General features: G+C 43.7%; 1 protein-coding gene across 3 annotated transcripts; it reads left to right on the plus strand.

Moving 5' to 3' along the window:
- The first annotated feature begins 1,818 nt into the window (after positions 1-1,818).
- LOC142062718 (carbohydrate sulfotransferase 9-like) lies at positions 1,819-26,325 on the plus strand. 3 transcript variants are annotated; one of them, XM_075105571.1, is made up of 4 exons: positions 1,819-2,014; positions 17,273-17,390; positions 21,111-21,258; positions 21,704-26,325. In XM_075105571.1, exons 3-4 carry the CDS (start codon positions 21,165-21,167, stop codon positions 22,552-22,554), a joined length of 945 nt encoding a protein of 314 aa, XP_074961672.1. In that variant the 5' UTR covers positions 1,819-2,014; positions 17,273-17,390; positions 21,111-21,164; the 3' UTR covers positions 22,555-26,325. The 3 variants fall into 3 exon arrangements, with proteins under 3 accessions (XP_074961672.1, XP_074961673.1, XP_074961674.1); XM_075105572.1 differs by lacking the exon at positions 1,819-2,014 and having other exon boundaries at positions 17,059-17,390; XM_075105573.1 differs by lacking the exons at positions 1,819-2,014; positions 17,273-17,390 and having other exon boundaries at positions 18,217-21,258.
- Positions 26,326-26,478: the final 153 nt, after the last annotated feature.

The following is a 26,478-nucleotide window of genomic DNA, read 5'->3' on the forward strand; positions in this document are numbered from 1 at the left end:
CTACTATTCCCCCTCAGAACTTCACACTTGTAAACACAAGTGCATTGCAATGTGTTTTCTCCCACAGATGATTTCTCTTATTTGTCAAGAGCATTCTGAATTGAATGTTTCATGCAATGAGTTTTCTGTTCATCTGGGTTTATTGTTATCTGCAAAGTTGAAGGATTGTTCTTTTATCCCAGTCATTAGTGACTTGGGCCATTGCCTGGCCCAGAACAGACCCAGCTAGAATCCCACTCATTATATCTTTTGAGTTTGATAGCGAATGATTAAAACTAATCTTAAAGTCTGTGGGGTTTTTTCCTCCCCCAAGTAGTTTTGCACTCTCCCTGAAGTAGTTTCACTTTTATTTACTTTTGAAAATGTTATGCATCAATGTCAATAACATTCATAGAATTGCAGAATCACGGAATGGTAGGAATCACGGTTGGAAGGGACCTCTGGAGATCTTCTCGTCCAACCCCCCTGCTTGAGCAGGGACACCTAGAGTAGGGTGCACAGGACCGCATCCAGGTGAGTTTAGAATATTTCCAGAGATGGATATATGATTAAAATTAAAACATATTATATGACCTGCTGCTTCTCTATTTATGAGACTTGTTGTCCTATTACAGAAATTATATTGCTTTATATTTTTGACATGTTGGCTATTAGATTTTTAAACTATCTCTAACCTTTTATGAATAAATTTTTTTTTTCATTTATTCTAGTATTTTTCCAGAACTGGTCCCTTCCTCATTTCTTGGCTTTTTAAATGTGAGCACTGTGTTTACCTCTTCACACATTTCTCACACAACTTCTGAGATTTTTCAGAGGAAGCTAACAGCTCTGATCTTGCTTCACTCTGTTCTCAAGATATCTTCATGTGCACTTCCTCAGGCCCAGATGTCACTATGAATAGGACTCATTTCACCCAACTTTAGCTGCCTATAAAAGAGCCACCTGTATCTGTGCAGGGGTGTAGGTTCCTATTGCAGTCAGGGGAGATGTAGTACAGTGAAAGATCAATAGAGAGCTCTCCTGGAGACATGCTGTAGCGGCATACTTGAGGATGAGGTAAACTGCCGTATTTCCAAATTACTCTCAGACCTGTTCTTTTCCTGTTTTAGGTGGATTCTTTTTTACTAAGTTAGGTATTAGTCATGTAATTACAGATCCCCCTTTTATGAAGAGTGATGGAAAATGTACGTCAGCCTTCTGCAATTGAACTATCACTAGGTTTTTCTTTTCCTTACATATTTGTTTTCTTGCCATCCCTTATGTCTGTTGCTTTTTCTAGTTAAATTTGTGCTTTATCCTTTCTGACTTTGTTTCAGCATCTTGTGCAGTTCTTTCATACTTGTCTTTAGGAGTTTGACCTGGTTTCCACTTTCTGTATATTTCCTTCTTGTGTTTCAGGTCATTGAAGACTGTGTTGCTTAGCCAAGTTGATCTTTGACCGTACTTCCTATCCTTCCACTGTATGGGATTGTTTGTGCTTGTACCCTAAACATAATTTCTTTAAGGAACTGCCAGCTCTACTGAATTCCTTCTGCTTTAGCCATGTTTCCCATGAGAACTTACCTTCCAGTTCCCAGGGTTTATTGACGTCTTCTTGTATAGAGTCTGTTGGATTTGAATTGCTCTTTCCTCTTGTTCCTCATCTAAAAATAATATACATGATCACATCACAGTTGCTCTCAACCAAATTACCTTTACCCTCATATTCTCAACCACCCTCCTCTTGGTTGCTTAGCAGGCAGCCTCTTGGCAGGCTCTGACAGCTGCTGTAGACCATACACAGGGAGTGGTTAAACACTGCCTGTTATCGTTATACCCAGAGACAGACACAGCACATTACTTTGTAATGTGCAACTGGAAATGCTCACCTAAACGTTCACAGGGAAGCACTTGCTTCTTTTACCGGGCATTTAATTAAAACAAAGACAAATACTACGTACACAGAGCGTTTCACATGCTCTCCTGGGAAAGCACCTGTGTGGATGCAGAAACACCACCCAGCCTTGAAATCCAGGTAAGAAGACAAAAACTCTCCCGTTTCCTTCGCAGACCTAGGCATAAAATTAAAGTAATGTGTCTCTTTGGACTGATCTTTGTTTACTATTTACCATTATTCAGAGGAATGGGAAATCTCCACTGAGGTTGTCTGACTGGTGAGTAAAATTGGAGTTAGTAGCTTTTCACATTACTGTGATTTCACAGTGGAGTCCAATATCCACAGAGAGATTTCTTTGTCACAGCATTGGTTTTGGTTTCATTTTTAAAATTTTATTTATATGTTTAGAAATTGCCATCGGATCCCCCAAGAAGTAAACTGAGACATTATTTAGCTTTTGAAATCATACCGTGATGAAGTGAATCTACAGAGGATTTTTTTGGCAGTCTATTTTTTATTGCTATAGCTCTCCTCAGTTAAGATGGGAGTTTAACACACAGCTAGAAGTTGTTGCTACAAAGATTCTGGTGCCTGAAATGAAAAGACAGAGGCTTTCATTCACTTTCGGGCTTTGCTAAGGGTAATATGAATCTTGACTCTTCTCATTTCAATACAGTTTGCAGCTGCATAGGATTTTGTCAAATTTCAAGTGTTTAAGCAGAAATTCTCCATGCTAGATATCTGCCTGAGGATAATTTTTAAAAGCCTTTGAGCAAAAATAGTTTACAGCTTTTTATTCAGGGTGTTTTGGAAACTGTGCTCTCTTCTGTCATGTTAAATGGTTCTGGTGACCATTCCTCTAAGAAGTTCAGGTACTTTGCAGGCTTTGGAAAAAGCATTTCATAAATGAGGTTAACGGGATTCCTCTTGTATATTCTCAGCAAAACCTCTGCTGGGCTGAGGTGGCACAGGGGAGTAAACCACTCATTTTAAATAACAAGGCAAGCTTGAGCAAGATTTTTTGGAGGGAAGTGTTGGGGATCACTGGTAAAATAGATTCAAAGAATGAAATCAGCAGGAAGAAACTGTGCCTTGATAAGTAGTGTGAAAATTGATGTGGGAGGGAAAGGAAAATGTGTCAGTATAGTTTGGGAGATACTAAAATAGCTAGAGGAGCTGAAGTGCAGAGGCTGGGACTAGCTGAGTACTGAGCTGAGAGCAAGAAGCAGTGGGTTTGCGTGGGAGGCTTGGAAGAAGGAGAAACAGATCTGATGAGCTGGGCTTGGAAGTGTGGTTGGTGTGGGGGGCTGTGAGGCTGACTGAGGAGACTAAGGGAGGAGTCTGGCAGTGGGAACCAGCAATGAGCTGGCTCGTGCATGAGGAAGACTGAAGAGCAGAATCGGGGTGAGATCTGATGGGCATTTGCTGGGCAAGCTGACTGGGAACGATACAAGGATGGCTTTTGGAGGTGAGGTAAGGATTTGCTGGAGGCTGGGTTAAAATTTTGCCTGAGGAGTGGAAGCAGGGACTGGGGAAGAAGGGGTCACACCTGGGGTGGGGGCCAAGGGAAAAGCACTGGTGCCCATGCAAATACATGTCCAGCAAGAACGGAACTCAGAGTTGGAGAGCTGCTGGGGAGCGGAGTGCAAGGAGGTGGAATTGGGGATAGCAGGAGTGGAAGACCCTGGGCAGGCCATGCTGATGGTGGGAGCAGGGGAAGCAGGGACAAGCTGTGCTAGGGACCACTCTCCTGCAGTGCCAGCAATGGCATGCCTGAGTCTCACCATTTTGTTGCTGTCAGCAGGTAAGTCTGATGAGCTTGGGTCTCATCATTGTTGATGCTAGGTTCGTTCAGAAGGTAACAAACCACGGCAACTATTGGTTATTCTATTAGAGTATCATAAGATCGGTCAAGGGAGCTAAATGATTCACCACTGTCAATGCTTTTTTGGTGCATGCTGTTATGATGCCACAGGAACGCATTTTCTGGTAGTTTTAAACACTTGGTTTTTAAAGAAACAAGATATTCCATACAACTTGACACACCCACTTCACATGATGGACATGCCCTTGAGATGCTCTAGGGCTGTGCAGTAGGATCACTGCTATCTACAGCAGATGAGGGAAGGTGTGCGGTGGATCAGGCAAGAGGTTTTAGGATGAAAGTTTGGGTTCTTCATCTGCCAAAATATTCCCACATGGTGTGTGGGCTGCCCATCTTTACAGAGACTCTCATTGACTGTCCATTCTCCATTTTCTGGGTACTTGAGCAGGCTCTGTAAAACAGATTTGCAGATCTTTTGAGTATTCATATCTGTAACTGAATCAGCAAGACTATTTTGAACTCAGAGTGTACTGTAAAGTTAAATACTCTGAAATGTCAGCTCTTTAGTTTCAAGACTGTGCTGCCAAAAGCCAGCAGATGATACTTCATCTTATACTCCACAATTTAGCTTATGCACCACTTTAATCCTACTATTCCCTAACTTATTAATACTTGATACTGTATGCGCCATAGTATGATATAAAAACATGTTTCATAAAAACAGATTTTAAACATAACATTTCTGCTGAACAGCTTGTCCTGCAATACAGAGGAGACCATAAAGGGAAGGAAAAATAGGCCTAGATTCATATAGGATTGAATCCTGCCATTGTCAGGATGTTTCAGGCAAAGAAGTTATTTATGTAGAAGAGCAGGCACCAAAACATCAGTGTAAGGACTCGTACATGATTCCTGTACAGGAATATCTGGAGGAGTGTAAAGAGTTGAGGGGAATGAGAGTAGACGTATGGCTTTGGACAAAACGGTGTTGGATCCTGAAAATGAGGGTCAGAAGCTGGATTAAAATGATAGAAAGAGCTGGAGGAGATGGGAGCAAAAAGGAATATAATTTAAGCAGAGATATTTTGTATGCACTGGAGTGTAAAAAGAGAAAGAGAGATCATGGCTGTCATCAGTCTAGTGGAGGGAATACAAGAAGGATATAATGAGGGGTACAGCAGCCAGGAGGTTGCCTGTGGGCTGCGTGCTAAGCAACCAGGACTGTTACAGGCAGTTCTGGCTATGCTATTTGGCGTGCAATGGCAGAAATGAATGAATCAAGTTTACACAGGGAGGTGAAAAGCAGGAGGGGACAGAGAGGACCTAGGGTTGAGACAAGGCGGGGTAGACCTGAAAGGCAAGGGCAACATTGCAATTATGGACAATAACTGAGAAGAGAAATATGGGAGGGAAATGTAAGACACATGAAAAGCCAGAGACCTAGTTATCAATATAATGAGAAAAGCAGAGGGGCTTTCTGAGGCCTCATATCCCATGAAACAAGCCTGGGAGGAGGTCATTCATTGCCACCATGGTAGGCATGTATCATGTTCTAAGCTTTTCTTCCCTACCCTGTTTTCTCCCTTTCTTCCTCCTTCTCAAGTTTCTTAGGCTCATCTAGATTCTCTAAAAGAAAGTGATGAAGGTTGCTCTCCCATTATTAGTTTTGCAGTGGTTTAAATGGCAGTTGATCCGTGCGTAGGATTTTGAATTAAGCATTTAGATAAGAAGGCCCCACGGCCCATTGCCAGGTAACCATGCATAGAATCATGGAGTCATAGAATAGTTTGGGTTGGAAGGGACCTTTAAAGGTCATCTAGTCCAAACCCCCTGCAGTGAGCAGGGACATCTTCAACTAGATCAGGTTGCTCAGAGCCCTGTCCAACCTGACCTTGAATGTTTCTAGGGATGGGGCATCCACCACCTCTCTGCGCAACTTGTTCCAGTGTTTCACCACCCTCTTTGTAAAAAATTTCTTCCTCGTATCTAGTCTAAATCTACTTTCTTTTAGTTTAAAAGCATTACCCCCTGTCCTATCACAACAGGTCCTGCTAAAAAATTTGTCCCCATCCTCCTTATAAGCCCCCTTTAAGTACTGAAAGACCTTATGTCTCCCTGGATCCTTCTCGTCTCCAGGCTGAACAACCCCAACTCTCTCAGCCTTTCCTCGTAGGAGAGGTGCTCCAGCCCTTGGATCATTTTTGTGGCCCTCCTCTGGACCTGCTCCAACAGGTCCATGTCCTTCCTATGCTGAGAACCCCAGAGCTAGACGCAGGGCTCCAGGTGGGCTCTCACCAGAGCAGAGCAGAGGGACAGAATCCCCTCCCTCGACCTGCTGGCCACGCTGCTTTTGATGCAGCCCAGGATATGGTTGGTCTTCTGGGCTGTGAGTGCGCATTGTCGGCTCGTGTCCAGCTTTTCATCCACTGGGTGGAGAAGCAGAGGGGGTGGACTTTGTTCTCATATTATCTGTGAGGCCGTGAGAGCACTAACCGTGTGAGGGCCCTCACTGTCCACGCCCAGCCCCCTGGGGCTTCTCCCACCCTGCTTGCAGCTCAGGACCCCATGTCAGCCCCTCGGGGGCCATCAGTTGATGCCGCATCAGGGCTGGCATCCAGCTCCCCACAGCCCAGCCAAGCTGGGCCCACCCACAGAACAATGTCAGCGTGTCTTTGCCTGATGATCTGGTCTCTTGGCTGAAGCTGGCTGCCATCTCCAGGTCTTCACCCTTCGGGGGTGGTGATGGATCCAGGCTGGTGAGGCCCCCGCCACACTGGCCATGTGGTTATTGCACTTGGCTCCCAGCTCCCCATATCAAAAGGAGAGCTGTCTCTCACTGCTCCCTGACAATATTGATGGGAATTGGCCATACTTAGAAAATCAAAAGCCCATGGCCTTTCTGGCTACACCTACAGGAAGGAAAACTGGGACAAGTTTGATCACACAGTAAGGGTTGGGTCTCAGTGCATGAGTGACTGCAGTTTATTTAAATTAATTCCTTTTTAAACATCAGTGGTAATTTATTGGATACTTTTGCATATTCTTTTCTATACTAATTACCTTGAATTTGTTCTTGTCCCTCTTTACTTTACTGAATTATATTTCGTGTCTTTTCCACTCCCATTCTCAATCTCCCTTTCCCACAGCATCATTTGCACAGGCTACACAGCCTTTCTATTTCCCATGGCCCTGGATCCACCGCTTTTCCTCAGGTTGCTGCTCCCTGCCTCACTGGGAGTTTTTCTGTCAAGACTCTGTGCTGCCTTTTCCCATGTACTCTTTTTTTTTTCTCCTCACTTTGGTTCTTTTCATCCCCAGATTGGCTCTTCCTTTCACTTGCTCTTTTTGTGGACTGGTTGGTAACAGTTTTAGCACACTGGCAGCCTAAGTGGTGTTGGCATCCCTGAAAAGGAAGATTTTAAGGAGTGATTTTAGGTGAAAAATGCGTAGATCTGTAGGTGCTTCAGAAACTTCTCAAAAAAGGAGCAGCAGAGGAGATAGCAGAAGCTATTTGTTTTTTAGCAGAGGCTAATGGGAGCAGGGGCTAGCAATATGACTGATCAGAAAGTAAAGTTGAGCTTTTAATACTGCATGAGAAATGACAGGTAAAGAAAATCCTTCGAAGGCGAGATGGGGAGATGTCATGGGATGAAATAGGGAAGGAGAAGCTGAAAGACAGGCATAAGAAGGTGATGTAATGAGGATAATCAGCAGTATAATGATGGCAATGAGGAAGGCAGCACTGCAGTTGCTGAGACCAGAAAGAAATCTGATGCATTAATGGAGGGCTGAGATAACCACTGTGGGGAATAAGAGTTTTAGCTTGTGCCTGCGTTGGAAATTGTGCCTTTGTACCCACCTCACTGCTGTGAAGTGTGCTATTCTGTAGGGGACCCCTGTCAGCCCCTTCCTCAGTAGCGCCCGGTCTAGCTTATGTGTTGTCCCCCTACTAAGCTTGCACTCATTCTCGCATAACACCTTTCAGTCCTGCTGCTGCAAGCATGGTGATGTCAGACCCTGGTTCCTGTAGGCAAAATGAGCCAGATCAGACGGTTCTTCTAGCCCTTGGCTCTCTGCAGCCTGCTGGAGGTTCCTAATGCACTAATGATTTTCCACTTAATAATTTTCCACTTAATGAAGCAGGCCAGCCTGCCTGCTGAGACTCCAGTTTCTGGGGTGTCCCTCCCTCCTGTCCATCCACAGCGAGTTGCACAGGAACAAGGGGGCTGCCGATTTGGGTGAACAAGGGTCTTGCTTCTAAAAGCACAGTTCACCCTGTTAGAACAGCACATGCAGAACTGCGTCCAGCAAAGCTTGTTTTTCTTGTTCATTTTTCATTCTGGCTGTTCCTCGGGGGGTTTCTGCACGTCATCCCCTCCACGCCTTCTATGTACCCATGTAGATATCCATATATATGTATTTGCAGTTGTCTTTTTGAAGGGATTAACAGGGCTTAAGTACAGAATGGGGCTCAGCCACTCAGAATGTTATCTGTTTCCAGAGAGTTTCCATACCTTCCACTGAGCTGCCCTACTGGTACCTTTTTTACTTCAAATGTATCAGAAGCACAAATAAGTATTGTAATTTCATACTTTTAATCTCTAAAGTCCCACTTATCATCAAGCAGGGCGTAGAGGATCACCCCGTATGCTCAGCTGTGACCAAGGTCTGTCTTTGCAAAAATTTAGCTTGAGACACACCTTTGTAAATTTATCACCAGGAGCCTTTAAATCCGTATCAACTTAGTTAGCTTACTTGGAGCAAATAATATGCCAGTGTAACTGATATTAACTTGTTTCTGAACTACACATATGTCTGTGTATATATATGTACACATACATGTAGTTCAGAAATATATACATATATACACACACACACATGAGCGTGTGTGCGTGTATTTCTGTACTTGGGTAGTAGGTGCGATACATAAAAGCTTAACATTATTCAACATTTCCAGTTATAGGGCTTCTAATTGTTTATTAAAAGTATCAAAATACTGGGTTTTTTCAGGCTATTTTTTTAATGCTTCTTTAAAAACTGCAGATTTTCCAATTGCAGCGGTTCAGCGGTTCCAGGAAGAGCATTAGGGAATGCTGTATTATGAATAATTGTTTTAGCAGTTCAAGGACAGAATGACGTACTGGTGATACCTGTTGAAGGCAACGCAGTCTACTCCTTTGGTGCCTGTACTAGGAATAAACCTGCACGGCAGGAGGGAGAATTTCAATCTGAGTGTGATGTGCTAGGTCATGTCCTCACATGAGTTTGTCGTTAAAACATCTTTGGACTGTCTAAATATTCCCTAATTGAAAGAGTACTGGAAATTCTATATCAGACCTTGCTTTGCTCAGGGAAAAAGGGACTAATTACAAAACCAAAGTTGGTGGTTGGAGGAGTGTGAGTGGTTGTGGTGTAGCTACATGTGGTACGAACACCTGAAGTCCAGACTGCTAACAAACTTACGGGACAGTTGCAGAAGGTCTAGCATCACAAAATGGAAAGCAGGTATGAGACAAATGAACCAAGAGAAAACAATTTAACAGAAAAAATATCCAATAACTCAGGCATATGACAATTTTATGAGTGCCCTGGAAAAGTACAATCTCATCATTGAGATAGAGAGCTCTACTGGGTTAAATGATCTAGCCTGACATACAGGGGGTGTGCGAGCAGGTTGCCAGCCACTCCTCCATACCCAGTATAGCGTATAGAAAAGGGGGATAATGAAAGTAGTTAAAAGCAGAACATTGTCATAATTTCTTGAAGGAAATGGAAGGATGGAAAGAACATTTTATGGTCAGCGAAACTTGAGAGCAAAGATATGAACAACATAATACAACTTTTTTTGGTTTTGTTATGAGGAGTGTGTATACCGGGAAGAGAAGAATCTTAACAATGGATTAGTAGAGGGAGGCAGTTGAATAATCAGTAATGTAAACAAGGTTGAATTTAAAAAATATTTCTTGTTTTATGAGGGCTTCAGGCCTTTTTCCCATCTCGCATGCACATGAGATGATTGGCATTGCTTTTTCCAATTATCTGTTTCCCATTTGCCACCACTCTTGGCTTGAGCAATTGCTCTGGTTGCTCTCTCATAGAAATGTTGTACTATTCTATAGGAAATGGATCTCACCAAGCTGACTTACTGCTTTCGTCTGGGTTGGTTGATTAAGGTAATAACATTGATATGGTGGATTTAGAATTGTATAAAGCATTTGACTCGATACTGCAGCATATTTTGGCTAAGCTAGAAAGCCATCAAATCAGCTGGATACACATTGAAGGAATGAAACACTAGTTAACTGACAGGCTTCAAAAAATCTCACACCTGATAGAAATGCTTCCAAAAGGGTTCTGCAAGAAGGGTTCTATGAGTATCATTCCTCTTACTGCCTGGCTTACTGTTTAGTAATGTCCAAGAAAGAGTCATAAAATTATTTCTGATGAAATCTGCAGAATCTGGTAAGGCAAGCAGAGTTGAAAATATTAAGCCATAGCTATGTATGGTTGATCTATAATGATGTGATCTGAAGAATAAGCAGAAACCAACAGTGCAGCATAAGGCTGTTATCTAGAAGATTTTATGCTTCATTAAAAACAAAAAAACCCCCCACCAAACAAAAAAAAATCCACAACCCCCCCGCAACTATGTGTAACAAGAGCAAAGCAGATTAATGCCCGATAGTCAGTCTTGAATATTTTCTCCTGTCTTTGGGAGTATGTTAGTTTCAAAGAGACATTTAGATCTCTGACTCCTTGCTGTGTTGCTTTTCACTAGAAGACATTTCTGCCTTTTTTTAAGCCCTGTGATATTGTTTTTCCACCTTGACTGTGGGAGCCCATTCTGCTGCCCTTTGGTTACAGCACAACTAGACTACTATGAAGTTATTGTGTTAACAGACTCACCACACCTTGACTGAGGAATGCCTTGTAGTTACCTGGTTGCCTTAAATCACACTTAATTCAAGGTAGGATGAGGTAAAATGCAAATACTAATGTTAATGCATTACATCTAAAACAGACAACACAATTATAAGCATCTGTGTGCTGGTTTTGGCTGGGATAGAGTTAATTCTCTTCACTGTAGCGCCTATTGTAGTCAGGGACCTTTCCAGCTTCCCGTGCTCTGCCACATGGGCAGGAGGCTGCGAGGGGCGGGGCCACGGCCGGGGCAGCTGACCCCGACTGGCCAATGGGACGTTCATTCCATACCATGTGACGCCATGACGAGTATATTGACTGGGGCAGTTGCGGCTCGGGGACTGGCGGCGTTGGGTTGGTGGGCGGTGAGCGGCTGCGTCATGTGCGGTTTGTTTTGGTGGTTCATTCCCTTTCCCCCCACCTCGGGTTTCGCCTCTCTCATTATTCTCCTTTTCATTGCATTAGTATTGTTGTTGTTACTGTTTTATTTTAATTATTAACTGACTGGGGCAGTTGCGGCTCAGGGACTGGTGGCGTTGGGTTGGCTTCTGATTCTCTCCCCTGTCCCACTGGTGGGGGAATGAGCGAGCGACTGTGGGGCTGAGTTGCCGGCTAAACCACAACAGACTTTTTTGGCACCCAACGTGGGGCTCAGAGGCTTTGAGATAATAACAGCTGCTGGTCACAGCACCATGTTCTCGTTTTTGCAGTACACATTAAAGATTGGTGTTGGTTTATTTAGTATGCTGTGTTCTGCCATGACTAGTGATGTTTTGCCTAAGAGATTTGTTATGCAAACACTGCTTTTCAGCTTTATCTAGTATTTGTAGTTTGTGCTGGAACTGTTACTGTACTTTGGATACCGCCTCACTGAGGCAATTAGCAATTATACCTCCTCCTCTGAGAGATTTTATATGGAGGAAATACAGAATGGTATCTTTGCTACTTTTTTCTATGATGTCTTCACCTTTATTGCAACAACCTTTTTGAATCTTGAACATCCTTGGTTAGTTAAGATATACTTATTGTTAGTTTTTGGGCATATTTTTTTGGTTTTGGCTAAGGTTAGAAAGCAATTTAAGAATATCATCCAGAGATCTGCCCCAAGGCTTGATAGTTATGAGTGGCAGGGCATTTGGGATAGCATGGGCAAATACCTAGGGCAGTGGGCACCCCCAGTGTTTTGGAGTTTCACCCCTGAACAAATGCAGAATCCTGAAAAACTACTAGAATATGTGGAGGAAGTATGTTGTTATGCTGGGAACTCCAGAGAGACACAGATAACTGCAATGTGCTGGGGCCTGGCCCATGTGTACCGAGCCCTGCTCAATAGTATTCAGTGCTTCCAAGGGGAAGAGAAAGTCTCTGGATTGAAAGACAAAGTGACTGGCACTGTGGTCACTCCAACCCCGATGACAGGCACTATGGCCACTCAAACCCCTACAACTGACACTGCAGCTGAACCAGAGAACCAACCCATGCCAGTATCAGTTGCCCCTATACTCAGGAAGAAATCTCGGAAGCGGAAGTAAACTTGTTTAGAATGGGATGATAAAGAAGCAGGGCCATCACGAGGAGAAGAGGAGGAAGAAGTCATAAATGAAATGGAGACCACCCGATCCCTGTCCTTGAGTGAGTTGTGAGATATGCGAAAAGATTTTGGCCGTCATCTAGACAAGCAAATTGTCACCTGGCTGCTCCGATGCTGGGATAATGGGGCCAGTAGCCTGGAATTAGAGGGGCAGGAAGACAAACAACTGGGATCCATTTCTGGTGAAGGGGGCGTTGACAAATCAACTGAAAAAGGGACACAAGCCCTCAGCCTCTGGAGGCGACTCCTGTCTGGAGTGAAGGAAAGGCATCCCTTCAAAGAAGATGTTACATGTTGCCTAGGAAAATGGACAACCATGGAGAAATGCATCCAGTATCTCAGGGAATTAGCTGTGCTTGAGGTGATTTATGGTGACCTGGACGATCAACACTCATCCAAAGATCCAGATGAAGCCCAGTGCACATGATCCTTGTGGCAGCAGTTTGTACAGAGCACACCATCCTTGTATGCAAACTCATTGGCAGTGATGTCCTGGAGAGAGGATGAGGTACCAACGGTGGCAGAGGTGATTGATAAACTCCGGGAGTACGAAGCAAATATCTCTTCCTCGCTTGTCTCTGCTGTGGAGAAACTATCCCGAGAGTTCCAACAACTCAAAGAAGATATGTCCTACTCCCCACCTCTACATACTGTCTCAGCTGTTAGGATTAAGTGTCCTTTTGATCAAAGGAGAGGATACACACCATGGGCCACCCTATGGTTCTACCTGCGTGACCACGGAGAGGACATGATGAGGTGGGATGGCAAGCCTACCTCAACCCTAGAGGCACAGGTGAGTGGGTTGCAAGGAAAACCAATCACTCAGGGAGGTTCTTCCAGGAAAGCTGCTGCTCCAGTTTCCAGTGAGCAGGTCCCCAAACGGAGTAGAAGAGCTGATATTACTTCCCATCTCAATAAAGTGACTTTTGATTTATATTTACAAGAAGTGTGTAACGAATACTATGATCAGGTCTAGAGGGGCCCTGCCTCCAGCCAGGTGGAGGAAAGGGACAACCAGGCTTACTGGACTGTGTGGATCCGATGGCCTGGCACATCTGACCCACAGGAATATAGAGCTTTAGTAGACACCGGCGCACAGTGCACCTTAATGCCATCAAACTATATAGGGGCAGAACCCATCAGCATTGCTGGAGTGACAGGGGGATCCCAAGAGCTAACTGTATTGGAGGCCGAAGTGAGCCTAACTGGCAATGAGTGGCAAAAGCACCACATCGTGACTGGCCCAGAGGCTCTGTGCATCCTTGGCATAGACTGCCTCAGGAGAGGGTATTTCAAGGACCCAAAAGGGTACTGGTGGGCTTTTGGAGTATCTGCCTTGGAGATGGAGAGAATTAAACAGCTGTCTACCTTGCCCGGTCTCTCGAAGGACCCTTCTGTTGTGGGGTTGCTGAGGGTCAAAGACGAACAGGTGCCGATCGCCACCACAACACTGCACCGGCAGCAATATCGCACCAACCGAGACTCCCGGATTCCCATCCATGAGCTCATTCATCAACTGGAGAGCCAAGGAGTGACCCGTAAGACCCACTCACCCTTTAACAGTCCCATATGGCCAGTGCAGAAACCTAACGGAGAGTGGAGGCTAACAGCAAACTATCATGGCCTGAACGAAGTCACGCCGCCACTGAGTGCTGCTGTGCCAGCCATGCTAGAACTTCAATACAAACTGGAGTCAAAGGCAGTGTCGTGGTTCAGCCTCAGTCGGCAACCGAACACCCCGCAGCCGCTCAGTCGCTCCCCCCACCCCTGTGGGATGGGGAAGAGAATCGGAAGAGCAAAAGAACTTGTGGGTTGAGATAAGCACAGTTTAATAATTACAATAAAATAATAATTATAATAATGATTATGATAATATTGAATATGATAATATGATAATAATGAATATGATAATAATGACAATAATGTTAATATAATAAAATGGAAAAGGAAGGGAAAGAAAAAAGGGAAAAAAACCCACAGAAACACAAACGATACAGCCACTCACCACCTGCTCACCGATGCTGCCCGTCCCTGAGCCACGATTGCTCCCTCCCTCCCCCGCCAGCCCCTCCCAGGTAACATACTGGGCATGACGTTACATGATATGGAATATCCCTTTGGTCAGTTTGAATCTGCTCTCTTGGCTGTGCCCCCTCCCCTCCTGGCTTCTTGTGCCCCCAGCAGAGCCTGGGAAGCTGGAAATGTCCTTGACTAGCACAAGCACTGCCCAGCAACAGCCAAAACATCGGTGTGTTATCTCAACTTTTTTTTTCATGCTAAGTCCAAAGCACAGCACTGTGCCAGCTGCAGTGAAGAAAATTAACTCTATCCCAGCTAAAACCATGACAGGCAGCCAAGTGGTATGCCAGAATTGATACCACTAATGCATTCTTCTCAATCCCTCTGGCAGCAGAGTGCAGGCCACAGTTTGCTTTCACTTGGAGGGGCGTCCAGTACCCGGAATCGACTGCTCCAGGGGCGGAAACACAGCCCTACCATTTGTCATGGACTGATCCATAATGCACTAGAACAGGGTGGAGTTCTGGAACACCTTCAATACATTGATGACATCATCGTGTGGAGCAACGCAGCAGGAGGAGTTTTTGAGAAAGGGAAGAAAATAGTCCAAATCCTTCTGAAAGCTGGTTTTGCCATAAAACAAAGGGACCCGCACAAGAGATCCAGTTCGTAGGAATCAAATGGCAAGATGGTCGTCGTCAGATCGCAATGGATGAGATCAACGAAATAGCAGCCATGTCTCCACCAACTAGCAAAAAGGAAACAGGAGCTTCTTTAGGCATTGTGGGCTTTTGGAGAATGTATATTCCAAATTACAGTCTGATCATAAGCCCTCTCTATCAGGTGACCTTGAAGAAGAATGATTTCAAATGGGGCCCTGAGCAACAACAAGCCTTTGAACAGATTAAACAGGGGAGATAGTCCATGCAGTAGCTCTTGGGCCAGTCCAGGCAGGACAAGATGTAAAAAATGTGCTCTACACTGTGTCTGGGGAGAACGGTCCTACCTGGAGCCTCTGGCAGAAAGCACCAGGGGAGACCTGAGGCCGACCCCTAGGGTTCTGGAGTTGTGGATACAGAGGGTCTGAAGCCCCCTATACTCCAACTGAGAAAGAGATATTGGCAGCACATGAAAGGGTTCGAGCTGCTTCAGAAGTGGTTGGTACTGAAGCACAGCTGCTCCTGGCACCCCGACTGCCGGTGCTGGGCTGGATGTTCAAAGCAACTGATGCTACATGGAGTAAATGGGTTGCACTGATCACCCAGCGGGCTCGAGTAGGAAACCCCAGTCACCCAGGAATCTTGGAAGTGATCATGGACTGGCCAGAAAGCAAAGATTTGGATTATCACCGGAGGAGGAGGTGACGTGTACTGAAGAAGCCCCACTGTATAACAAAGTGCCAGAAGATGAGAAGCAGTATGCCCAGTTCACTGATGGGTCCTGTCGCCTTGTGGGGAAGCACCGGAGATGGAAGGCTGCTGTATGGAGTCCTACACGACAAGTAGCAGAAACTGCTGAAGGAGAAGGTGAATCGAGCCAGTTTGCAGAGGTAAAGGCCATCCAGCTGGCCTTAGACATCGCTGAACGGGAAAAGTGGCCAGTGCTCTATCTCTATACTGACTCCTGGATGGTGGCAAACGCCCTGTGGGGGTGGAACATTTAAATACTGGGACAGACATTTAGCAAAAGCCACCTGCTTAGTCAACACCAGGGTATCTGCCAATCGAGCTGGCCCTGCCTGATTAGAGTTCTACCGTACTGTGAAGGGGATAAAGTCCCCGTAGTGCACGTAAAAAATATTCTGGGGAAAACAGTCTGGGTACTTCCTGCCTTGTGCAAAGGCAAACCCATTCGTGGGATTGCTTTTGCTCGAGGACCTGGGTGCACTTGGTGGGTGATGTGGGAGGATGGAGGAGTCTGATGTGTGCCTCAAGGGGATCTGATTTTGGGTGAAAACAGCCAATGAAGTGAACAGCATAATGCAAAATGCTATATAATATTGTATGTCATCTTTTCTGTGGTTGCTATATGCCATGTCAGTGATACCATAGTACAAATCTCCCAATTCATGGAAGATGAACTTTGATGAAACAAGCCAAGTGCAGCAGTGATGTTACAAAGACTGATTTGGTATGCAGCAACCCAATGCCACACACACACCATCTCCCCTGCCCTGAAAGACTGATATGATGGATGGAGCCCAGAGTCATGGACTGGGTGAACTCAATGGACATTTTACAGGGAAGGTCCATAAACTAAGGGAATGATGTCTGTGTATTATGTCAAGGATGGGGAGGGGAGGGGTGGTGGCTGGTGAGGTTGTATTGGGTAGTATGGGACCTGTCATGGCATAAATGGTATGGAATAAGGGGTGGAGAATGTGCTGGTTTTGGCTGAGAAGGGGTTAATTCTCTTCACTGTAGTGCCTGTGGTGGTCAGGGACCTTTCCAGCTTCCCGTGCTCTGCCACATGGGCAGGAGGCTGGGAGGGGCGGGGCCACGGCCGGGGCAGCTGACCCCGACTGGCCAATGGGACGTTCATTCCATACCATGTGACACCATGACGAGTATATTGACTGGGGCAGTTGCGGCTCGGGGACTGGCGGCGTTGGGTTGGTGGGCGGTGAGCGGCTGCGTCATGTGCGGTTTGTTCTGGTGGTTCATTCCCTTTCCCCCCACCTCGGGTTTCGCCTCTCTCATTATTCTCCTTTTCATTGCATTAGTATTGTTGTTGTTATTATTGTTTTATTTTAATTATTAAACTGTTCTTATCTCAACCAATGAGATTTATCCTTCTGATTCCCTCCCCCATCCCGCCGGTGGGGGAGTGAGCAAGCGGCTGTGTGGGGCTGAGTTGCCGGCTAAACCACAATATTCTGGAAAAGACATAAGTGAGGGAACAGAAGAATCAGATCTACTGACAGTGGATGTATCACAAAGATGTTTTTGTTTTGGATTTTTTCACCCCTTTTTCATTTCCGGGTGACTTGTCCCTCTTGTGGCAAAATGGCTCTCAGAATTTTCTTTCCTATATTCCACAGATTCCTCTTAGGTGATTTTCATTGTTGGAGACATTGCACTACACAGAACTCTGTACTGGGGTCTCCTATCAGAAAACATCTTCAAAAGAAGCCTTCAGACTTCAGACTTCACCTTCAGGTACTTGTCCGAATTGTCATGTTGACCTCACTTGTTGATGGATGGTTTTAGCTCTTACAGCCAGGCTGCACTTTGAAGGTTCTAAGGGGTCCAGACAGATTTAATCTGTCACCTTGGAGCTCATTCTATTCCTTCTTATGGTCTGACCACTCTCCTGAATTAAACTAAGGATTCTTTTGCTTCCACAGATATACCAATGTCTTAGAAGAGCAGTTGTCTCCTGTGTTTGAATAGCTCATAAACATCTTTTTTCCCTCAAGGCGGGAAGTCTCTTCCATTTCCCTCTTGTGACTCACTGACAAGTTTCAATTTAAAATGTGTCTTATGGCAAACCTTATATTCTGTACCAGTATTTTAATTAACAAATATATATGAAACAAGTATCTGAATAGGGTAAATTAATCTAGTTCATTGTTGTGGTTTAACCTGTCAGGCAGCTAGACATCACACAGCCGTTTGCTCGCTCCCCCTCACAGTGGAATGCGGGAGAGAATCGGGGAAAAAAAATCATGGGTTGAGATAAGGACAGTTTAATAGAACAGAAAAGGAAGGGGAAATAATAATAATAATAACAATAACAACAATAGCAGCAGTATACAAAATAAGTGATGCACAATGCACTTGCTCACCACCTGCTGACTGATGCCCAGCCAGTTCCTGAGGAGCAGTCACTGCCCCCGGCCAACTCTCCCCTCAGTTTAGATACCGAGCTTGACATCATATGGTATGGAATATCCCTTTGGCCAGTTGGGGTCAGCTGTCCTGGCTGTGCCCCCTCCCAGTTTCTTGTGCACCTGGCAGAGCACGGGAAGCTGAAAAAGTCCTTGACTAGTATAAGTAACAACTAAAACATCAGTGTATTATCAACATTATTGTCATACTAAATTCAAAACACAGCACTGTACCAGCTACTAGGAAAACAAAACAAAAAACCCCCAACTCTATACCAGCTGAAACCAGGACATTCATCTTCTGATTCCTGAGGCATGTATTAAAACAATAACTATGATGACCCTGAGGTGACAGCATTTAAGGTAAATTAAGCCCAACCTCTTTCCCTTACAGAAGGGTTCCCCATACAGAAGTATTTAGTGTTATATTTATTTTAATTTATATACAGTGTGAAATTGTGTCTTCAAACCACTTCTGAAAAAGAATAAAAAGAGATCATGCAATCTTGGACCTCATGAGATCAACGAACAATCTGACTGACTTCAGCTAACCTTGAAAACAGTCTTTGATGCATTAGAAGTCAATAGACTGCACAGCACAGGGAGAATTAACATGCAGTGAAGAAAAAGTTAAAGGCCAAAGATCAACCCATATTTGTTCTTGTACCCTTTATAATGGTCTTATGCAGCCAAGAAAATGCAAAAATACTGGCTGAATGCCGTAATGTGTAAAAATACTGCATTCACTTGAATGATATTTTAAGTTTAATGTAAACACAAGTAAATTTTTAATACATGTAACTGAAGATTTGTTCATAATGATGTTTACAGATCAGCGATCCCTCTCCATTTCTCACGTCATGCTTACACTAAGATTTAATAATTAGTAATGCTGTTAACTGTATGAGTTTGAAGATATTCTGGCAAAGATGTGTAATATAATAATCACCTCTGAAAGGAAGAAACCTTGTGTGCAAGTACCTTTGCAGCATTTTAACTAGTGTTGCCTCTACTGCTGTCTCAGAACACACCCTAACCTTTTTCCATTGTGTACAACCACGCTGGCGGGGGGAGGCGCCACAAATAACTTCCAGAGCAGCCCTAACTTTGTAAAAACAAAATAAAACCAAAGTTGAAGTTACATTCTCAAGAAATCCAGACAAAGATGTTTTTATTACCAGCAGGTTCAGGGTGAAAAATCGAAAAGTGGAAAATGAAGGCAGTGTTGCTTGACTTTTTTGATGGTGCAGACTTTATGGGACAGAAATAGAATGTCAAGTTTGCCAGTAGTTATGGTTTTGCACTTAATATTTCTACTTCAAATAAAAAGTGATGAAAAGCATGCTGATAAAGAGCTTTCTAATGGGGGGAACACAAGATTGCACAGAGGGCTTATCTCTCTCCAGGAAGTCCAAATGGACAGAATGACTGAGCGCAGGAGAGGGAATATGTTGACTGTTGGAGTGCATTGGCCTTCGCTCCTTTTGTCTCTGAACATGGAGCATATTTTCTGTTGTTTCCTCTGCCACTTCTATACGCTTCCTGCCATAGTAAACCATTTGGGGGCTCTTATGCAGCAGCAGCAACGGCAGCAAACATATATATGCTGCAGTGTCTTGGGAGAGAGAGAATGGGAGAACCTATCTATTGTTAGTAGTTAGGATTCTCTGCTGGAATGAGGAGGAATTTCTCCTGCACTGAATATTGATTTAATTGTTGTCCAGGTTTCAGCTGGGGTAGAGTTAAATTTCTTCGTAGTAGCTAGTATGGGGCTATGTTTTGGATTTTTGCTGGAAACAGTGGTGATAATGTGGAGATGTTTTAACTGTTGCTAAGTAGCACTTACACTGGTCAAGGACTTTTTCAGCTCCCCGTGCTCTGCCAGGTGCACAAGAAACTGGGAGGGGCACAGCCAGGACAGCTGACCCCAACTGACCCACGGGATATCTCACACCACAGACGCCATGCTCAGCATATAGCGCTGGGGAAGGAAGGGGGGGATGTTTGGAGTTCGGCATCTGTTTTCCCAAGTAACCGTTACGCGCGCTGGAGCCCTGCTTTCCCGGAGATGACCGAACACCTGCCTGCCCATGGGAAGGGGCGAATGAGTTCTTTATGTTGCTTTGCTTAGGTGCCCAGCTTTTCCTTTACCAATCCTGTTGCCTTTATCTCAGCCCATGGGTTTTCTTAATCTTGCCCATCCCACTGCTGCGTGGGGCTGAGCTGATGACTGGCATTAAACCACAACCAACCTCAGTTACTTTGTTTGAGATGAACAAGCAGCTGAAACCAGTAACTCGTATGCTACTAAAATGCCACCTGGTGAAAAGTAAGGCCAAATTTCTTTCCTGATCCCAAGTTCGGAAGTAAGTGGATTAATAATTCTTATTACCTGCATTAGGCCTTTTCCCCCTGCCCACCATCAGTAGAAGAACCTTAAGCTATACCTGATAATCAATGCTTCCATCAGGAAATCCATCTCATCCTGCTCTGAGCAGACTTCTGGCAGGGTCTGTTGAGAGGTAAAGACAGTGAGGACCACCCCACCAAGGAATTGAGAACATTTGGGTGAGCACCAAAGGAAGAAGAAAAAAAAAAAAAGCAAGAAAAGAACAGGCAGGTAACTTGTGAATGGCTTCAGGAACGTATGAGGAAGGCCTCATTTTGTCAGTGCCCAGTATATTGGACTGTATGTGATAGGTCTGTATTGGACTGTATGTGGTAGTTAAAGTTAGAACATGAAACTGGTGACCTACTTGGAGATTTTTTGTATCCATTTAACTATACGCAGTGTCCTCAGGACATTGTTCTGACAAAGGGGGGCTTTTTGTAATACCTTGAAATGGTCATATTATTTGTCTGTTTGGTTTAACTGTATAATTATGGTGAGTCTTTTTCATAGGAAAGTTTTTAGTTATTAGCAAAACCTGTTCTTATAGGGCTTGAAATGTCTTTTTGCTATTGTGAATTCTGTAAGAGGATGTACCATGGTATCTTCGCAATATCACTCATACAAAATCTAACTTGTATTATCTTTCCTTGTTGACAGAAAGGCAGATTTTCACTGTAAAGATCACATCATCCTCCTTCCTGTGAAAATAATATGAACCAGAAGGTGCTGGTTTTCCTTCTCCCAAATCTTATTTTTGGGATATTTCTTTTGGGTTTTTTCTATAAGAGACAAAAAACCCTAACAGGTGAGTAAAGAATTTACCAACAGAAAGACTTAATGTTTTATAAAACCAGGGACACCTTTCCCTGTGTTAGAAAGTAACTATGGAGCTTAAACCATACCTTGAAAACATCGAAGGCCCTGTCACTGTGATAGCTATCTTAGCAATGCATGAGAGAAGAGCACTACAGAAACTAGTTGACATTAGAAGTGCTAGAACATCCGTCTTGCTTAGAGTAATATTGCTAGCATGTTGAAAGTTTCAATTTTAACAAACTTTTCACTAAGCAGGATAGTTTATTGCGTGTTTGCCATAGTGGTGTCTGGTGACAGTAAACGAAAAAAATTATTTTAGCATCTTCATTAGTTTTTGTATGCCGGGACACAGATTGAGTGCTATGGTTGTCCTAAAGAAAGAGACATATAAATCTGTTTCACACTAATAGTTTAAATCTCTTCCTTGGCTGCAGGTGCTTTTCCTGATCCCACTGAAGATTGGCCGGAGATTCAAAATGGTCGCAAAAGCACACTGGCTTCTGTCTGCCTGAAGAACAATCTTCTGAAATTAAGACAGCAATTGGATTCTCATGTTGCAAACCAGCTCTTTGTGGAGCACAAACATAAATTTATCTACTGTGAGGTACCCAAGGTAGGCTGCTCCAATTGGAAGAGAATTATTTTTCTTCTCCAAGCAGGCTTGAATGCGGAAGCTTCTGAAATTGAGCATGACAACATCCACCAAACCTCAGTGATCAAAAAGATGGTGACTTATCCTCCTGCCACACAAAAGGAATTTCTGAACAATTACACAAAAGTGATGTTCACCAGGCATCCCTTGGAAAGGCTGGTTTCAGCTTACAGAGACAAACTTCTGCACTCTGAGCCATTCTACAGTGTCACTGTTGCTAATGAGATTAGGGCAATGTTCAGGAAAAACAAAAATTCTTCTGAAAAAGTGAGTTTCCAGGAATTTGTCAACTTCATTACAGCAAAACCACCAAATAAGCTTGACATTCACTGGAAACCAATGTTTCTGCTCTGTGATCCTTGCAACATTCAATACAATATTCTGGGTAGGTATGAAACTCTTGGGTTAGATTCTGAGCATGTTCTGAAGGTCATTGGAGCACCAGAGAGCCTGCACTACCCCAGTTTGAAGAGGTATGGCTCAGAGAAACGAACTAATGGTGATATCACCTTGGAGTATCTCAGACAATTGAACTCAGAACAAATTGAGAAGATAAAAAAGTTGTATCAAATGGATTTTTTCTTGTTCAACTATACTATGAAATACGAGGACTATTTGCCCCTGGATGACTAATCTAGGATAAACAAAGAACAGTTTCCTTTGTACAAAATGGGCTGAACTTGTCCTCACAGGTGCTTGATAGGTGGTCTGGTAACAGCTGCTGAGATTTTACTGGTGTTCGGAAACACGGTTTATCATCCTAAGCACTCTTATAACAAATCCCTGCCATGATCTGTTGTACCATACAGTACTTCACCTACACGAAATGATTTTCTTCCTGTTGATCATTAATGGCATATGTTTGTTTCTTGAAGATTGTTTATAAATGATAGATTTTGGTATGATGGTAAGGGATAGGAGAATGATGAAGAATGTTGTTTTTCACAATGAATATTTTTAGAATACCATTATTTAAGATAAATGATTTTAATTTTTTATTAGAAAAAGACATACGAAGCAATAAATAATCTGCTTGAGAGTCAAACCACTCTCTATCGGCAAGACCCTCAATCGTGAATCCTGTAGGAAAGAAGCAAATACATTCAGCTGCTTGAAGCTGCACCACACAGAACTTAATGCCTGATTATATTCCTCTCTGGCAGTGCTCTCACCACAGCCCACCAGCCTCATCCTTCAAGCTGTATAGTTGGCAGCAATCCAGTCAGGGTTTCCCTTATATCTCTCCAAAATCTTCTGAGGAGCAGGTCTGGTGTTCATGGTGACTTTGCAAACTCTTTGTGAGCATTATGGTCTGATTTAAGAGGGAAGGTCTGAAAAATGTATCTTTTAGTTTTTTAGAGAAGTATTTAGAGGTATGTTCTAAACTGTACAACTGGGGTGGTGCAGGATCTAAAATCTCAGTGGAAAGGTGACTCATTTATTCTCCAAAATCACTCACCACCCAGTCAACTGACTGGACAGTCAGCAGAGGGGGAATAATGTGTGGGCTTTCCCCATATGTGCCTGCTGGAGCCCATGAGCCCTTGGGACTTACCTGAGCATGGCACTTAGGTGGAGCTGGGTAACTCGGTAATATATTTGTTCTCCCTGTTTCTTTCTCACCTCACAGGAAATTGAGTGCAAATAAATTGTAGAATTATGGTGAAGGGAGCAATGAAGCATGTGGGAGAAGCAACTCAAACCATTATCTACGTCTTATATTCCTACATGGCTTTGGTTTTAGATCACTATGGGGTCTATATACTATATTAAGTACAAGACTTGCCCCATTTTTTTTTTCAATCTATTGCCTAGTCACATTGAAAATTAATTTGTGACCATATTAACTGTAGCAAGTTTTAGAAACTAATTGTATTAGCACTACCTTTAGGGGATGTCATTCTCTCAGGAGCTAACTTGAAAATCTCTCAAATGCACTTAGCTCAGCTTATCAGCTATACCTGCAAATGTACAAAGGCTGGCAGGCTAGTCGTGGGTCCAAATTTGGCTTGCAGCTTGTCGTTACATAGAAAAGGACAGGGACAAAATAACACACTGCAGCCACCAATCTGTATAGCTGTTGCTGCCAGCTGCACGGCCAAGGGAGAGGGAAAAGCAGGGACTGGGAAAATTATATGTATTGGGATTTGCGTCATGAGGGTTGTGAAGAGAGGTCCCAGGGCAGGGAGTGGGGTGCAGGGTGGTCTACCCCAGAGGGAAGATGCAGTGATACATTGGACATCGGCTAGAGACGCTGATGAGACCATGGTGACGTGACAGGAGGAGGCAGAGGAAGAAGCTTTCGGAGCCGCTCCTTGATGGCAGCTGGTACACAAAGTCAGGGCTAATGTTCAGTACATCTGGCAGCTCTTGTATGGGTGACTATTCTATAAATGGAGCAGCTTTAGCACAGGGGGACATCCGAAGTGAGAAGACCAAGCAAGAAGAGCAAAACATTTGGTTGTTTTTTTTTTTCAAATAGCTTGTGATTTTATGCAGAGTGATTCATGGTTCTGGATCTTACTCTCACCACCACCATCTTTGGTGTCCCCACAGTGCTACTATGCCCTGACACTGGATTGCTCATGCTACCCCAGCAACCACGTAATTCACACTGATTTTTTTTTTAACTTTTTAATTGTGCTAAAGCAGAGGAAGCTGAAAATTACTCCTATCAAAATTAAGGCTATGCAGAGGGATGCAGTCTCCCTCTCTCTCTTTTTCCTGAATTAGAGCCATCTCCAGCCACGTGCTTCTACTTTCTTTGCCAGACCATGCAGAGGAAGGTAGGAATAAGATTTGCTTCATAATTTGCTTCTATATGATAGATCCCTCCAGAAATACAAGCTTCAGCAAAGATACTTTTATTTTCTGGCACCATCAGCAAGCCTAGGAGAACTCTGAAGCAATGATACTGACAGAGTCGGATAGGCGTCTCTGCTATCAGCACTCTAGTGCTAACTCTCCTCTCTGGTTTCTTGCTGTTAGCGATGAGTGGCTTTTTATTCTTATTTCCTCTTTCACACAAGATCACATAGTCATCCTACAGTGGTGTCAGAGAACGGATGGCTAATTCATTCATCACAAGTACTAGTCAGTAACAGAAGGCTATCTATCGATGCAGAAAAATCTCTAACTATTCATGATGACTTTCAGATTTTATGTTTGCCTATAGGAAATTGTAAGTAGCACATTGCCTGGAAACACTGGCTGCAGTAATGCCGTTTATCTGGGGTGGGTCTCGACACAAAAAACTGCGGAGGACACGGGTGTGCATGTGTGCACACGTAACAACGGTTTTAGGAAGCAGTGTCCTACAAGTATGGTATAAATTGTGCATTACCAGTGCTAACAAAATTAGAATAATGGGTTGAAATCTGTTGGAAAAATAGGAAAAACAGACATTGCTTTATAAAGGATCTTGTAGCATTCCCCTGCAGGCATTTTTTAATGCTCAGCCTGATTTACTGCATTTCCATTTCTGTGAGCTTGAGAGTACTCCCTAACATCCCCTCCACGCACCCAAGAGCTGCTGTGCAGTGGCCCAGGAATACATAAGAGCTCTGCAATACGTTTCAAAATTAATGAAAACAATGGTGACTTGCTCTATGTTGTAAAAAGCTTTCACAGCTTGCAAAGGTGAGCATGGAAGTTTGGGCTGAGCTCAAAAACTTAGTCTGCAGGAGAAAATTGCAACATCTTTAGTACTTGCATCGAATTGGTGTATTTTTTAGCGCTAGCTGTCAGACGGCAATGCTTGCAGAAAATTCTGCTCTCTAGTATTTCCTAACATGTGAGTGACTGCCCATTGCCCAGAGCAGCGTGGGGGCTGTACCACCACCTTGTTTATTCCCTAGCTGAACTCTGAAGTTCATTCCACTAGACAGCATTGTAAATTCACCAATAATACGGCTGTTATAGCATTCTTGATATAGTAATGTAATAAAAGTTGATGAACGCTCTGGACCTTGTCCTAGTCAGCCCACAAGAACTGTAAAACACCTGTAAACTTCATGATGAAAATAATATTACTGTCTTTTTTATGGCCTTGGAGAGAGATTTCCTGTACTGTCTTCCCTGCAAGCGTACTGTACAGAACAAAGGCTCTAAGCTGAGCTGGCCTTCCTTTTGCTTTTGCCTAGAGAAAAACTTTCAGTGGAGCTTCTTTCTTTTGGGTGCTAGCTCCGGGTAATGTTTTCCTGGGAGTAAAGTGGGTGCTTGCAGTTGGAAGCTGGGGCAGAGGCGGCATGGTATGGTGTGGCTTTGGACTCGGGCCCTAGGGTGGATTAGAAGAGGTAGGCATTGCCATAATTAATCTTCTGATTTGTTATTATGTGCCTGTGACATTACCGTTGCCATGTTTTATTTCTGATTACCATAATAAACTGTAGTGAGTTAACGCATTAATCTATTTTTTCATCTGTCTCAATAACAACTCTTTAAAAAAAACCAAAGACTCAGGGTTGTTCCATCAAATCATAACATAGGCCACACGCTATTAGACAACAATAAATACAAAGCCATTTGGCTCTGCTTTAGACATTAATATAAAGCTGT

This window comes from Phalacrocorax aristotelis, chromosome 10 (assembly GCF_949628215.1).
Source record: "Phalacrocorax aristotelis chromosome 10, bGulAri2.1, whole genome shotgun sequence".
NCBI lineage: Eukaryota > Metazoa > Chordata > Aves > Suliformes > Phalacrocoracidae > Phalacrocorax > Phalacrocorax aristotelis.

What these genes read in the sequence shown, in the direction of transcription:
- LOC142062718 (XM_075105571.1), top strand. Translation starts at nt 21,165, where the DNA reads ATGAACCAGAAGGTGCTGGTTTTCCTTCTCCCAAATCTTATTTTTGGG. An exon ending in GAGACAAAAAACCCTAACAG is followed by an intron (nt 21,259 to 21,703) that starts GTGAGTAAAGAA and finishes CCTTGGCTGCAG; the next exon opens with GTGCTTTTCCTGATCCCACT.